The sequence below is a fragment of the Oenanthe melanoleuca genome, chromosome Z, assembly GCF_029582105.1.
Source record: "Oenanthe melanoleuca isolate GR-GAL-2019-014 chromosome Z, OMel1.0, whole genome shotgun sequence".
NCBI lineage: Eukaryota > Metazoa > Chordata > Aves > Passeriformes > Muscicapidae > Oenanthe > Oenanthe melanoleuca.
The window spans coordinates 65,534,057-65,547,502 of NC_079362.1; the positions used below are offsets into that span (position 1 = coordinate 65,534,057).

The 13,446-nt window shown below is 36.9% G+C and overlaps 1 protein-coding gene across 5 annotated transcripts in view; it reads left to right on the forward strand.

The window, feature by feature from the left end:
- Window positions 1–13,446, forward strand: part of PRLR (prolactin receptor) — a 150,601-nt gene that overhangs the window by 128,563 nt on the left and 8,592 nt on the right. For 2 of the 5 annotated variants that reach the window (XM_056513313.1, XM_056513314.1), the window contains 11 exons: window positions 122–235; window positions 1,207–1,339; window positions 3,017–3,186; window positions 3,991–4,157; window positions 4,984–5,125; window positions 6,968–7,100; window positions 8,355–8,524; window positions 9,774–9,943; window positions 10,870–11,014; window positions 11,900–11,999; window positions 12,950–13,019. In XM_056513313.1, coding sequence (XP_056369288.1) covers window positions 166–235; window positions 1,207–1,339; window positions 3,017–3,186; window positions 3,991–4,157; window positions 4,984–5,125; window positions 6,968–7,100; window positions 8,355–8,524; window positions 9,774–9,943; window positions 10,870–11,014; window positions 11,900–11,999; window positions 12,950–13,019 — 1,470 coding nt within the window. In that variant the 5' untranslated portion in view covers window positions 122–165. Of the gene's footprint in view, window positions 1–97; window positions 236–1,206; window positions 1,340–3,016; window positions 3,255–3,990; window positions 4,158–4,983; window positions 5,126–6,967; window positions 7,101–8,354; window positions 8,525–9,773; window positions 9,944–10,869; window positions 11,015–11,899; window positions 12,000–12,949; window positions 13,020–13,446 lie in introns of those variants that run through there. The other 3 variants (XM_056513315.1, XM_056513316.1, XM_056513317.1) reach the window with 3 other exon arrangements.

The window sequence follows — 13,446 nt, forward strand, 5'->3', positions numbered from 1 at the left end:
CTTTTTGAGAGAGAACAAGAATCAATTAGCTGCAATTCAAAAAGGACTTTGATCAAGTCAAGCGATACGCAGTTCATGCTGAGCATTGTTACTGACTGTTGCATGATGGCGTGTTTTTCAGTGAGCCCTTGATCTGATACTTCCTCCCGAGGAGAGACAGGCATCATGAAACAGAGATTCATTTCTTCAGCTCAAATAATTTTGCAGCTGGCTCTGACTACAGTAGGTCTGGCTGGTAGGTACAACACCTCCTGAAACACTTGTTTTTTCCTTAAGACACTTTCTCTTAGGAAAGTCTGAGGCTTTACCCAATCTATCCTGACCACCACTGAAGCATGTATCTACTTAAATTACTTCCTTCTGAAGTTCGGTATGGCAATTTTGAAAATGGCTGGATTGTCTTTTCTTTCTATACTATTAATTTAAGGATTGTTTGGTGGCAATACTGGAAGGCACTTACTCCACCCCTATATTCACTTTATGCCTGTCACGTTCTTGGGAGTTAGCATATGAATAGTTACACTATTAGAGATAATTACGCAGAACTTTAATGAAATAAAGATAAGCTTTAGTTAAAAGGTCACATGCTTGTTGTTTTAAAATGAATGTAAATGTATGGTCTGTGTTCTTGGTTTAAGTTAATAAGAATAGTCTTAACAAGAAATATTTTTAAATGTATTTGGCTTGACAGGGAATATTTGAATAAATAATGAATACATTCAGGTTGTCATCTAGCCCATTGATTTTCTTCTTTTTATAATTGTCTGACCTATAATTTACCCCAAATATGCACAAAGAATGCTATTTCAGTTCTTTTGCAGGTGAAATTCAATCTTAAAATTATCTGAAGATAAACAATTTTAATGATTATGGGAATGAACCCTAAAGGTCATGTATTTATTTCGCATCTTCATAGTTTAATTTGGAGGTAAATATACCACTTTGAGTTTAGGTAAAAAATAAATGTTCATGCTAAAAATCAAAATAATTCTACTAGCTATTTTAGAAGTTTGAGGTAAAATGTATCTACTTTTCTGAGAATACTGCTCCTTTTCCCAGACAGAGTTATTTGCCCAATTCAGTCCAGTTTTATGTAATTTTATTGTCTTCAAAAGAGGACTGCTTGGTTGACTTCTCATTCAACGATAGCATCCAAAAGCATTGCCCACTTCCAATTTAACTAGTTGTGTTTTTGTACTTCCCTAGGTCAAACATACCCTGGAAAACCTAAGATCATAAGATGTCGTTCTCTAGAAAAGGAAACTTTTTCATGTTGGTGGAAGCCTGGCTCAGATGGAGGACTTCCTAACAATTACACCCTGTTCTACAGCAAGGACAGGTAACAAGTGGTGCATATGTACTCTCTAGGTGATCAAGTGATGGTTATGACAGACCAAGAGAATGACAACATTAATTTGTAAAGTTGCTTTTATGATTCCATTTTGACCTCAGATAGACAACAAGGGCTGCATGAGATCCATGGGTTCCCTTGTTTCAAGAAAACTTCACCACTGACAGCCCCAAACATTCAGCCTGTCCCTCCTGAAACTCATCTACCAAAAAATCCCTCTTGTCTGAACATGTGCTAGGAGCAAGGGCCTGTTTGCCCACCTTTTTGGGAAGCACACAGCTTTCAGCTGAACAGGGTCTCCTCTGAGCACTGGAGCATGAAGGCACCACAGGGCAGCAGGTCTCCCATCACCCCGCCGCTCCCATCAGAGCTTGGAGCAGGGCAGGAGCGGGACAGCCCAGCCCTGGGCATTGCTCATTGCCTTGGGGACAGGGACAGGCTGGGGCCAGGCTGGGCCAGGACAGCAGCTCATGGGTTGGGCTGGAAAGGCAGGGCTGTGTGGAGCTGGAGACCAGCTGAACTGGGGACCTGGGACTCAGCTAGTGCAGGAGGGGCTGGGTAGGGGCAGTGAGGGCAGGTGGGGCCCTTGGACCCTGCCAAGGAGCTTGTGCATTACCAAGCACTGGGGAGCCCACACCCAAATCCTGGGCTCAGTTTTGGGCCCCTCACTGCAAGAAAGACCCTGAGGTGCTGGAGTGAGTCCAGAGACGGGGAACAGAGCTGGGGAAGGGTCTAGAGGACAAGTCCTGTGAGAAGCAGCTGAGGGAGCCGGGGGTGTTTATCCTGGAGGAGGCTCAGGGGGCACTTATCACTCACAGCTCCCTGGCAGGAGGCTGTACTCACGTGTGGGTCAGTCTCTGCTCTCAGGGCATAGTGACAGGACAAGAGGAAACTCCCTCACCCTGCACTGGAAGAGGTTCAGGTTGGACCTCAGGAAGAATTTCTTCATTGAAAGGACGGGTAAGCATTGGAATGGACTGTCCAGGGAGGTGGTGGAGTCACTGTTCTTGGAGGTGTTTGAGAAACGATTGGACATGGCACTGGGTGCTATGGTCTGATTGACAAGGTGGTCAAAGCTTGACTTGACATCTTAGAGATCTTTTTAGACATCTTTTCCAAACTAAGTGATTCTCTGACCTTGCTGGAAACAAACTAATCAGTAAAAGAGCTCTCTGCCATAGGGCCCATAGTTTCTAGGGGTAATATGCAAAGATATTTAGCAACTTACCTAATTGAAGTAAATGTTTTTCATTTCCCTCTTACTTGCTTATAAATATTGTTAAAACTTCTTTGTTCTGTCTCTGGAAATTTCTGTTTCTATTCTTTTGTTGATTTATTCCTACATATAAAAAGGGTGTGAAAGCATTAATCAAAACAACTGCAGTAAAAGTATCAATTAACCATTTATGGTAACAGTATTTGACATATATCAAAATTTTTCCAAGAGATGGGATTATAGACATATATAATATAAATTTATACATTTTATATATTTTATATTTAGAAATAAATAAATTTATTTTATATATTTATATAAATTATATGTGTGATTTTATATATATATATATATACAAACATTTCCAATTTCTCTGCTGAACCTAGTCCATTACTAGAATATTATCTACTTTGCTTCACTTCCTAAATTTTAAAATCATTTTGTTTCAGTGAAGAAAAAATCTATGAATGTCCAGACTACCTAACATCAGGTCCAAATTCCTGCTACTTCGATAAAAACCACACTAATCCCTGGACAACATATATTATCACTGTAATGGCAACAAATGAGATTGGAAGTAACAGCTCAGATCCTCAGCATGTGGATATAACTTCCATAGGTAAAATCAAAGAATAAAATGGAAAACAAACTAGTTGGAGATGTGTGCAGTTTTTAATCTCAGAACAGGTAGTGGTAAAAGACTTCTTTCTTCATGATTTGAAACTTGCTATTGAGAAGTGTTTGTTTACAGATAATCTAAAATATGCATGTTAAATTTATGTGAAAGTTGTGTTTTAATTATAGATTTAGTAACTATATACTTGATATTAGGAATGTCATGTGTGAATATGTAAAAAATTTAACTTCAGTTGAAAAATTTGCTTCAGTTTCTAGTTTTCTGCAGTGTTTTAATTCGACCCAATGTAGATTATAAAAATTTCAAATTAGGTTAAGCTACCTAATATTTCAAATGTAAAAATCTTTTTGACTGCTGACAGTGCAGTCTTGGAAGGATAAAAATAACTACCTGAGCATTATACAGGCCTTTTGTAGTATTTTATATTCCTGACTCCATTCTATTTTCTGCACACACATAATACATCATTTTAATTATAATATACTTAGGTTTTTCTGGCTGACATTCTAGTTTTGCAAGAATGGCCTTATGAAATTTGGATTTGTACTTCCTTAGCCCTACAAATTCAGAGTAAAGCTTAAGATTTGCTGATACTGTTGGAAATCAGGAGCTAAATAAAATCATTAAGGAGAAAGGAAAACTAAAAGGCTTCTTCATTATTCTTTTACAGTGTTGAATTATCTGAAATTAATATGATAAGATACAAAACCATAAAGGAGGTGTCTTTTCTGAGAGAAAATTAAATGGCACTTTAATGGCACTTAAACTTTTCATTCATTTATACAGTTCAGCCAGATGCTCCTGTGAACCTCTCTCTAGAAACGAACACATCTGCTAACATGTCATACCTTTGGGCAAAATGGTCTCCACCCCCCTTAGCTGATGCCAGGTCTAATTTACTTGTATATCACTATGAGCTACGACTAAAGTCTGAGGAAAAGGAAGAATGGGAGGTAAGGGAAAAACATATTTATTTTATAAAATGCTCCATCCAGTGAATTCTCTTGTCTCAGTTTAATTGGTCCTATAAAAATGTTAGTTTGTGTAAGAATAGAAAAATGAATGCACCACATATGATTAAAGAAAGAAAAATACTGGAGCGGTCTGTAGAGACGTGAAATTCAACATATTTACATAATCATCCTAATGTTATGTATGACAAAACCCAGTTATATATAGGTATATATATTTAGGTATGATAACCCAGTTGGAGGCAACCTGCCCCTCAGAAATTCTGTTGTGGCTTACTCACATTTAACCATTTGCATTGACATTCTCCACCTGTTTCCATATTTCTAGGACTCAACTTCAGTACTGCTACAGCTGAGTTTTCAGGACAAAATGTCTTAAAGTTTGTGTCCTCATGTGTCCTCAATGCTGCCTACCCTGTTGATGTTTTAATGATGTAGAATGTTGTGCATTTTGAAATAGTTCTGAGGAGAAATTAGAAGGGTCTGAGAAAGTCACTTAAAGCCACTGAGAAGAATTTCAGTGGGGGGATATATATGTGAGCTGGACTACTTGTAATGCTCCTTGCATTGTGGATATGATGGAGTACAAGCAAGTCTATATGTTCAATATGCTCTTGAATATCAGAATCAGCAGTGATTTTTTTTTCTGTTAAATCACTACTTTTGCTTCTTTGTAATTAATATCTTATAAATACCCCACTTAAATCCCTGACTTTCAGAAGTCAGTAACTCACGCCTGTTCCTTCATGGTTTGTTTGTTGAAGTGGTCCAATTCTTTATTATTTTCCCAGTCCATTTTCTTTTCCAGACAGTGTCTGTAGGAACGCAGACGCACTACGAGGTGACCAGCCTGCAAGCTGGGGTGAAGTATGTTGTTCAGGTTCGCTGCATGTTAGACCTCGGAGAGTGGAGCGAGTGGAGCTCAGAAAGAAGCATTCAGATCCCTAAAGGTGAGTGGATGATTGCTGCTCTGTAAATTGCTTTTAAATTGTAGCAGGTTCAATGCTGTGGAGCTGCCTGTATGCCAGTGCTGGAAACCTGGCCTCTCACAGGGATGCTTTGTAGTGTCCAGTGCATTTTATTATACTTTCTGTGTAATTGCTTTCTTAATCTTGTTGGTCCGGTCAGGATCTTCTGCTGAAACTGGCTATCATAAACAAGGTAGGATTTACTAGGAAGTCACTTCTGATACAGGCATGCCTAAATAATTTATTGTTCCTCTCCCTTTATTTAAAAATCATGTTGATTTTATCTGTAGCTATAAATATCAGGTAATGTTTTTTCTATAAGAGCCTGGACTGCAAGCACTGATAACAGAGCATGACACTTACAGGTACTATCACATGGAAGTCACTATCTGTGTTTTATTGAATTTGAGAAGACACACTAAATTTGTATTATATCATCTCTTGCTGCCAGACACTATAGCCAACTTGTCTCAAAACTTCTTTAGTTACTAGTTGTATTATTCATTATTTGACTTGGAGATTGTTGAAGTACTGCTAATAGGAAAATATTTTTTGAATGTCCCATTTTCAGATGTGCCTAAGGCAATTAGAAATTTGAAAAATCAATGTCTCTGCTGTACATAGTAGAAAATATATATTATTGATGTAATAGGACCATATTTTTGCCACAATATATAACTGCAAAAGTTTCAGTCACTTCTGGGTTTTGACAAGCATCATCCTATTCAAAATTTAAGCATTTTTCTCCGCCCAACTCTTAAGTGCTGTTCTTGAGACTATAAATACTTGATCGGGAGCAATCATGCAAGCAGTCTGAGTACTGAGCATAACAACATTACAGCGTAATATGAGAGCTGCTTCTTTGTATATTTTGAGTACTTCAGAAGAAAATTACTGGCAAGAACAAAAACAAATTGACAAACATTTACATTCTTCTTTTTTGCCTAAAAGCAAAAGAAAATAACAGAATACCCTTCAAACAAACAGAATCATCTTAGAACACCCCTTTTGAGAAAAAAAAAATGTTTTTGTATATAGTGGTTTAAGCCCAGATGGCAACAAACCATCACGTGGCTGCTCACTCATATGCCACCATGGTGGAATGAGGGGAAGAATCAAAGGTAAAATCTGTGGGTTGGGATAAGAACAGTTCAATAATTAAAACAAAGTAAAATGTGATAATAATAACAATTGTAGATGATGATGATGATTGATGATTGGTGATAAAAAGGGTAAATGGATAAAAAGGATAATGCTGATCAATGCCAGATTCCATTTCTGAATCCTGATGGGTGCTGGTTCCAGGTAACTCCCAAATTTGTATGCTGGAGATGATGTTCTGTGGAGTAGAGTGTCCCTTTAGTCAGATCACCTGTCCTATATTCTCTCCAACTTTTTCTTCTGTTTAGCACCTTTTCACTGACAGAGCAGGAGATAAAAAGAGGCTCTTGGCTCAGGATAAACATAACTTAAAGTATCCCTGTACTATGAAAATTATTCTCATGCTGTATCCAAACCACAGCTCTATACCAGCTACTGAAAAGAAATAATCTATCCCAGAACACTATAGAAAGTAGATTGAATAATAGAGTGTATTTTAAATAATTTCATAGAGTCTGCTGTGACCCAATTTCAACATTCCTTATGATTTACCCTATGTTATTGCCCTAAGCATCAAATGGTTCTTCCTTTCCTGCACTACTGTGAAGCAAAACTTTTTCTTTTTTCATATTTTCCTGTTCTCTGCTTGACATTGTTTTACAAATTCAAGGTGGACCTAATGTATTAAACGTACTAATTGGTTAATTTCTTTATCTCTTACAGAACGGTTACCTCCTGAAAAGCCTACAATAATAAAGTGCCGTTCTCCTGAAAAAGAAACATTTACTTGTTGGTGGAAGCCTGCCTCGGATGGAGGACTCTTGACCAACCACACTTTGCTTTACAGCAAAGAGGGGTAATAAGCACTGTGTAGTTATTCTGTGTTTTGTCAGAAGGACATGGAAAATCAATCCTCATTGCTTTCTTGTTTCAGGAGATGCAATTTTCTACAGTCCATGTAGTCTACAGTCTGATTTTGTCCAGTGGCATGTTCTGGCATCACACTAAAGCAGCAACATGTCTAAGACTGAAATATTAAATTTGATCTCTTTAAATGGCAGGTGAATTTATAATGGCACTGTGAATTCTGTCTTTTCATTGCTCATCAACAGTATATTAATAAACAATATAACTGCGCAGTCCTAAAACTCTTCAACCATGCATAGAAATAAAACTTTCTTAGAAATAAAACTTTCCAAAATGGTCAGCCACTAAAACTCTTATCTTCTGATAAGGCTTGTTTTTCACTAGTATTCATAGACCATGAATGTCTCCTGGTTTCTGTAGTAAGCTTGACTTGGAACTCAGATAAAATGCTGAACACTCATTTTAAAGGAAGAGTCAATGAATTTTTTTAGGTCTTGTGAGCCCTTTTTGGTCCTTTTCAGTTCACCTAGTACTGCTCAACCTTGTAATGAGCTAGATAGATGCTAGACTCTGTAACTGTCAGCTGAGAGCCCACTTTTAGTGTAAAAAGACAGATACTGGTCCAGCTGAGTATGGTAGAGTAAGAGGTCCACATCCACAACTTTCTCTTTTGTTGTTGTGCATCTAGAAAGTGAAAACAAGTACTACATACTCAATTTTCTCTCCTACCTCTCCTCTGACTTTGGGAAGCTTGGATATGGATGTGAAGGAGAGGTAAAAGCAGATTTTTTTTTTGTAATCAAGACATGAAAAACCAAATAAATTCTGTAAGCTTATAAGTGTAACTTGCAGAATTCCTGTAAGTGTGGAATGAATATTGGAAGTACATAATTTTTATTTGATGGGTTAGAAGATTTCAGCAATCACTTCTACTCAGTCTCTGGAGCATGTAAGTGCTCTGGGCTGTGCAGTGGACAGTGGTTTTCAGAGAATTAAGAGCTGTGCTGTACTAGCCCACAGTGCATCTGCCATAGCCTAAATTCTTCAGACTTTGTGGTGTTTACTTTGTGGGGGAAATTCTCTGGGATTGTCTAATGACTTTAGTCTGAAGCAGTTTTCTGATTTTCTTCACATTGCCGGGTGTGAAAAATCAGATCCAGCCCTAAATAATGCTGAAGTACTAGTAACCAAAATCAGGTGGTTTAGTCTGTGTAACCTAATCACTGGGATTCTTTCATTTCAGAGAAGAAAAAGTTTATGAATGTCCAGATTACAAAACTGCAGGCCCCAATTCATGCTACTTCGATAAAAAGCACACCTCTTTCTGGACCATATACAATATAACTGTGAGGGCAACTAATGAAATGGGAAGTAATGTCTCTGATCCTCATTATGTGGATGTGACTTACATAGGTAAGAATTAAAAAGTAGTTTCTGTGGAATCATCAGAATCATGGGTTTTGACACAAGAATTTTAATTCCAGGTCTCCTGGTATATAGTCCTATATGCAAGTTAAAAACTTGTACAAATAATATATTCCTTAGTGTAATAATAAATCAATATTCATCTCTTTACAATCTTATTTTCAGAAGAAGCCAAGAATGCTAAAAGCTGTAAAATTGCATTCAGATAAACATTTATTGGTTTTCAATATTTCTTGTAGTCAAACCCTAAGAAACATCATCCAGCTAAAATCTTTTTTCCACTGTACAAGCAACTGAAATAAATTTTATCTTTTAACTAATAATACTTAAATCTGATTACCTAAAAGTAGTTTCCATACCCAAGAGAAGATGCATTAGTGCTTTTTATAGCAGTGTACTGATAATCTCTTTCTCAGACTTTTTCTGCAGAGTGACTGTGGACAAGTAATTAGGGTTTTATCTAAGGGAACGGAACATTATCCTTGATAACCATTTTGTTGTCAAGGATCTGGCTGCCCAGAGTCTGGCAACTGGAAAAGGGCCGCTGAAGAAATGGCTTTATATTTTATCTCAGTGCAATGACCTGATGAATTTTTGATCAGTCAGTGGTAAAATATATGTACAATATGCAGAAGCTGTACCTCTAAACTGAGGAAGATGCAAGCCTGACTGTAGAAGAAACCTGCATTCTATTTTGGTTTATTTTTGGTATACAGACAAAGTTTTAACATGCTTTTTTGTTTTATTTTAAAGGATGTTTACATATGAGTGTAGGGATCATGTGGTTGAGTTTTCTAAATGTAAAAGATGGAGGGGACAAGTTTCATTAGCTGCATCCATGTTTTCAGTGTTCCTAAATATTTATGCCAAGCTTTGATAATATTTCAGTAGAACACAGCTTTCATAACATAGCATTAAAGATGCTAACTTTTTGAAATATAGTTGTGGGGAAAACTAACAATAAACAGTAATGTAAGAAAAGGTATCTTTGATGATAAATGATTAAGGCAAATCTCAACATGAATTCAACATACTGATATTTGGGAGAGGGGGTTAAAATTCATGAATCCATACTTTATCTGAAAACTCTTGATTTTTATATTCCAGTAACAGTTCTAAATTACCAGACACGATGAAGATGGCAACTCTTCACTGACATCATTTTATATTTCTTCCTAAGAAATGCAGGGAAAAAAAATCACTTAGATTCTTATTGACAGTTCTTTTATTTCAACAGTACAGCCAGATCCTCCTGTGAATATTACTCTGGAATTAAAAAAGTCAATAAAGAGAAAACCGTATCTGGTCCTGACATGGTCTCCACCCCCACTAGCTGATGTCAGATCTGGTTGGCTTACCCTTGAATATGAATTGCGACTAAAGCCTGAAGAAGGAGAGGAATGGGAGGTAAGGATATCACAAGTTTTTGCTAGATAAAGCTTTCTGACAAGCTGGATTTTGTCATCTAGATCCCATGCCTGAATATAATGATATAGACACTCTAAATAGTTAATAATTTTTCAAAAGTGCTTGTGTGACCTACGGTTTCCTGCTGAGATAACTGGTATCTCAGATGCTGCTGTACAATAGCAGGTGATAAAGCACTTGTTTTTAATTGTTGTCATTATTTATTAATCATATTGGCATTGTAGTTTAAATTGTTCATTCTCATTTAGTCAGGTTTCTTTTGTGATAATTTATTCTTAACCACAAGCACTTCTTAGATAACAGAAAGCTCAGTGACACTACATAAAATAATTCAAATTTATATAAATAACCATTAGGTGGTAATTGTAGTGGCCAGAAAATAATAATAATTTTCTATGCCAGGATCTAAATTAAAACAATTAAGTGGCAAATTAAAGATTCCAGCTATTGGTATTTGACTCCACCCCTTCTTGTCTGCAAAGCTTCCAAACGACCTCTGTATCTCCTCCTGCCTTCCCCCTCACTGCACTTCCCTTCAAGACCTACTTTTTATTGCACAGTGCATTTCCACCACTCCACCACTCCCTCTTCCACTTGCATTGTCTTTCTCCATCTCTGTTTCTTGTCTTCTCCTTTTCCTGTTAACCTTGGCCATTTCTACCATTACCACAACTTCTCCCCTATGTGCCATAAATTTCATTATGTATTTTTACAGCAGTTTAATTTGCACTGTATATCAGAGCTAGATCTCATTCCCATCTGCTAGAAAGCTAACGATAGAAATAAAACAAATGTACAGTTTTTCCATGCCTTCTCAACAATTATTAGGAAAAGATATCCAGACTCATTCTATATTCCCATCTTGATTACCTAAGCCTTAGCTGTGACTTCTGTTTTATTTCTAGACTATTTTTGTTGGACAGCAAACACAATGTAAGATGTTTAGTTTAAATCCTGGAAAGAGGTACATTGTACAGATTCACTGCAAACCAGACCACCATGGATTATGGAGTGAGTGGAGCCCAGAAATGTATATTGAGATCCCTACTGGTGAGTGGCCGGGCATCCCTTCAGTAAATGTTATTACATGCAAATTTGTGTTATATTTTTTTGTTAGCTGTTTGTGGCACCCATACAGATCCCTTAGTTTCCCTAGGACAGATAAGAATATCATTGCTAAGGTAACCAAATCCTTATAACCCCTGCACCATACCCAGTTACCTTTCCCCTTCATTATTTTATGATGGAGTTATGAAGGAGAATAATTTCTTTGCTTATTTAAACTGTGTCCTTTCTGTCTATTGCCTCTTATTTTCTCTTTGCTTATTTAAACCATGTCCTTTCTGTCTATTGCCTCTATTTTTTCTCTTTATGGTACTCTTTAACTAAAAGAACACTGGCAACTGCATTAAAACTGTGACACAGACAACAAAGGGCAACCGCCTTCAGACAGTAACAGCTCTTCATTACTCTTTATCTGGTATTAATATGAAATAAGCACTTCAGTATGAAAGGTGTTACATTACAGTAAAAATCCTTAAAAATATGTAAACCTAGGTCACTTAAACCAGCATTTAATTAATTGTATGATATATATTTAATAATGAAATGGCTAGAGTTTTGGTACAACTGGATTTGAACCCAATCTGTGTAATTGGCTGTGACAAAATTTTCATCTCCATTCATTTTTGTATGATTTTTCCAAGACAGTTTATTTCCTGTGCAGTACCATTAGTAAAAATTATATTCATTATTCAATATTACAGGGATTGTTGAGATCCATCTGTGCTGGTGAAAGCCTCTATTCAATAATAATTTGGCAGTTTAGGTAAATTTTTAAAAGAAAAGTAATTTGAGAGAGTTTTTTTTTTTTTTTTGCATGCTGACTGTACATATGCTGGATGCCTGTCCTTAAATAATTCTGTTTTTTCTTAGACTTTAGAGTAAAAGATATGGTTGTGTGGATCATCGTTGGTGTCCTGTCATCTCTTATATGTTTAATCATGAGCTGGATAATGATTATGAAAGGGTACAGGTAAGCCACCAATTTCATAATCACATGGAGTCCAAGATCAGAGAAAATTTTTCAAAAATAGACTTCTAATATTTGACTCAATTTTCCATAGCATTTGCCTTGTCTTATAAACTATTAGTTGTAGGAGTTTGACTTAATTTGCAACTGATAAGGCAGTATTTCTGCTCCTTATGGAAATCAGGCTAAATTCTCAGCTGGTGAAGATCTGTCTCTGTTAGATCTGACTAGCCTTGGTTAGTCATGTAATATTAATCAAGCATTACTTGGAGTATCCCTGTTTCTGTAGGAGACAGACTGGGTTTTGTCATAATTTTCTAAAGTAAATAAGGTTGTATTATGAGATTGTCTTTCTGCCAGCCTCTCTATCAATTTCCCAAATTGTTTCTTAGAATCCTGGCTAATTTCATTCAAATTGAAAGAGAAAGGTGTTGCATAGATTATTGCTTTTGTGCAAGTCTTTCAAAAAATACTGGCTGAGTAGAAGAAAGAGATAGAAACTGTGATTGGAAAAGCCATGTCCTTCACCATAAATCCTGTTTAGCAGTAGTCAAGTGACAGTCAAAGATGCACAGACAGCCCTACTGGCCCTCCTGAACTGTGCATCACTTCACTGTTTCTTGACCAATGATGAATTTACAATGGTATTAGAGAATTGGAGGTTAAGAGACAGATGACAATTAAAAAGATATTAGTAATTTTACTTTTCCAGTTGAGTAACTTTAGCACTACTGGTGCTTTTTATAGATATATCTAAGGGTACTTTATGAGCTGTAACTGGATTTGTGAATTATTCAGCTTGAGAGACAGGCAGGAGACAGAGGTCCAACTGGGACATATAAGATATGGGAGAAGTGTTTAAAATCTCAGTCATGTTCTGAGGAAATGGGAAAACAAATAGTGAGATAGGAACTGTCTTTACACCTGGTATGTTCGTTCTGGGTTTTTTTCAGAATGATGGCCTTTATCCTGCCACCAGTTCCAGGACCAAAGATAAAAGGCATAGATACACATCTGCTGGAGGTGAGTACCACAGCTAACAACAAAACAATTCACTATAACTTACTTTTCCAACTTATGTACTAGCAAACACAATTACCACAGTAAAGCATAAAACTGCTTCAATTAATCAATGATGGCAATAAGCAGTTCTTTCTGGTTAAACATGTGGAAGATACGTGTGAGTCAGTGTTTTGCCTTGCACTTGCAGCAGGAGGGTGTTTAAGAACAGGGTTTGTGACTGCCCTGTTTCCTGGGACACAAGGAAATGCCTCTGTGAAATTCCCAGTAACTCTTATGGAAGGTGCTCTCCACAGTCTTTTGCCATGCTGAAGAGGCAGGACAGGTCTGCACTGCAATTCTCCTCCATTTCCTTCTTGTTAAACTCAGGAGATCCACACCTGCCAAAAGCTTCCTGCTCCTCCCACATTAGAAACATGAATTTTAGCAT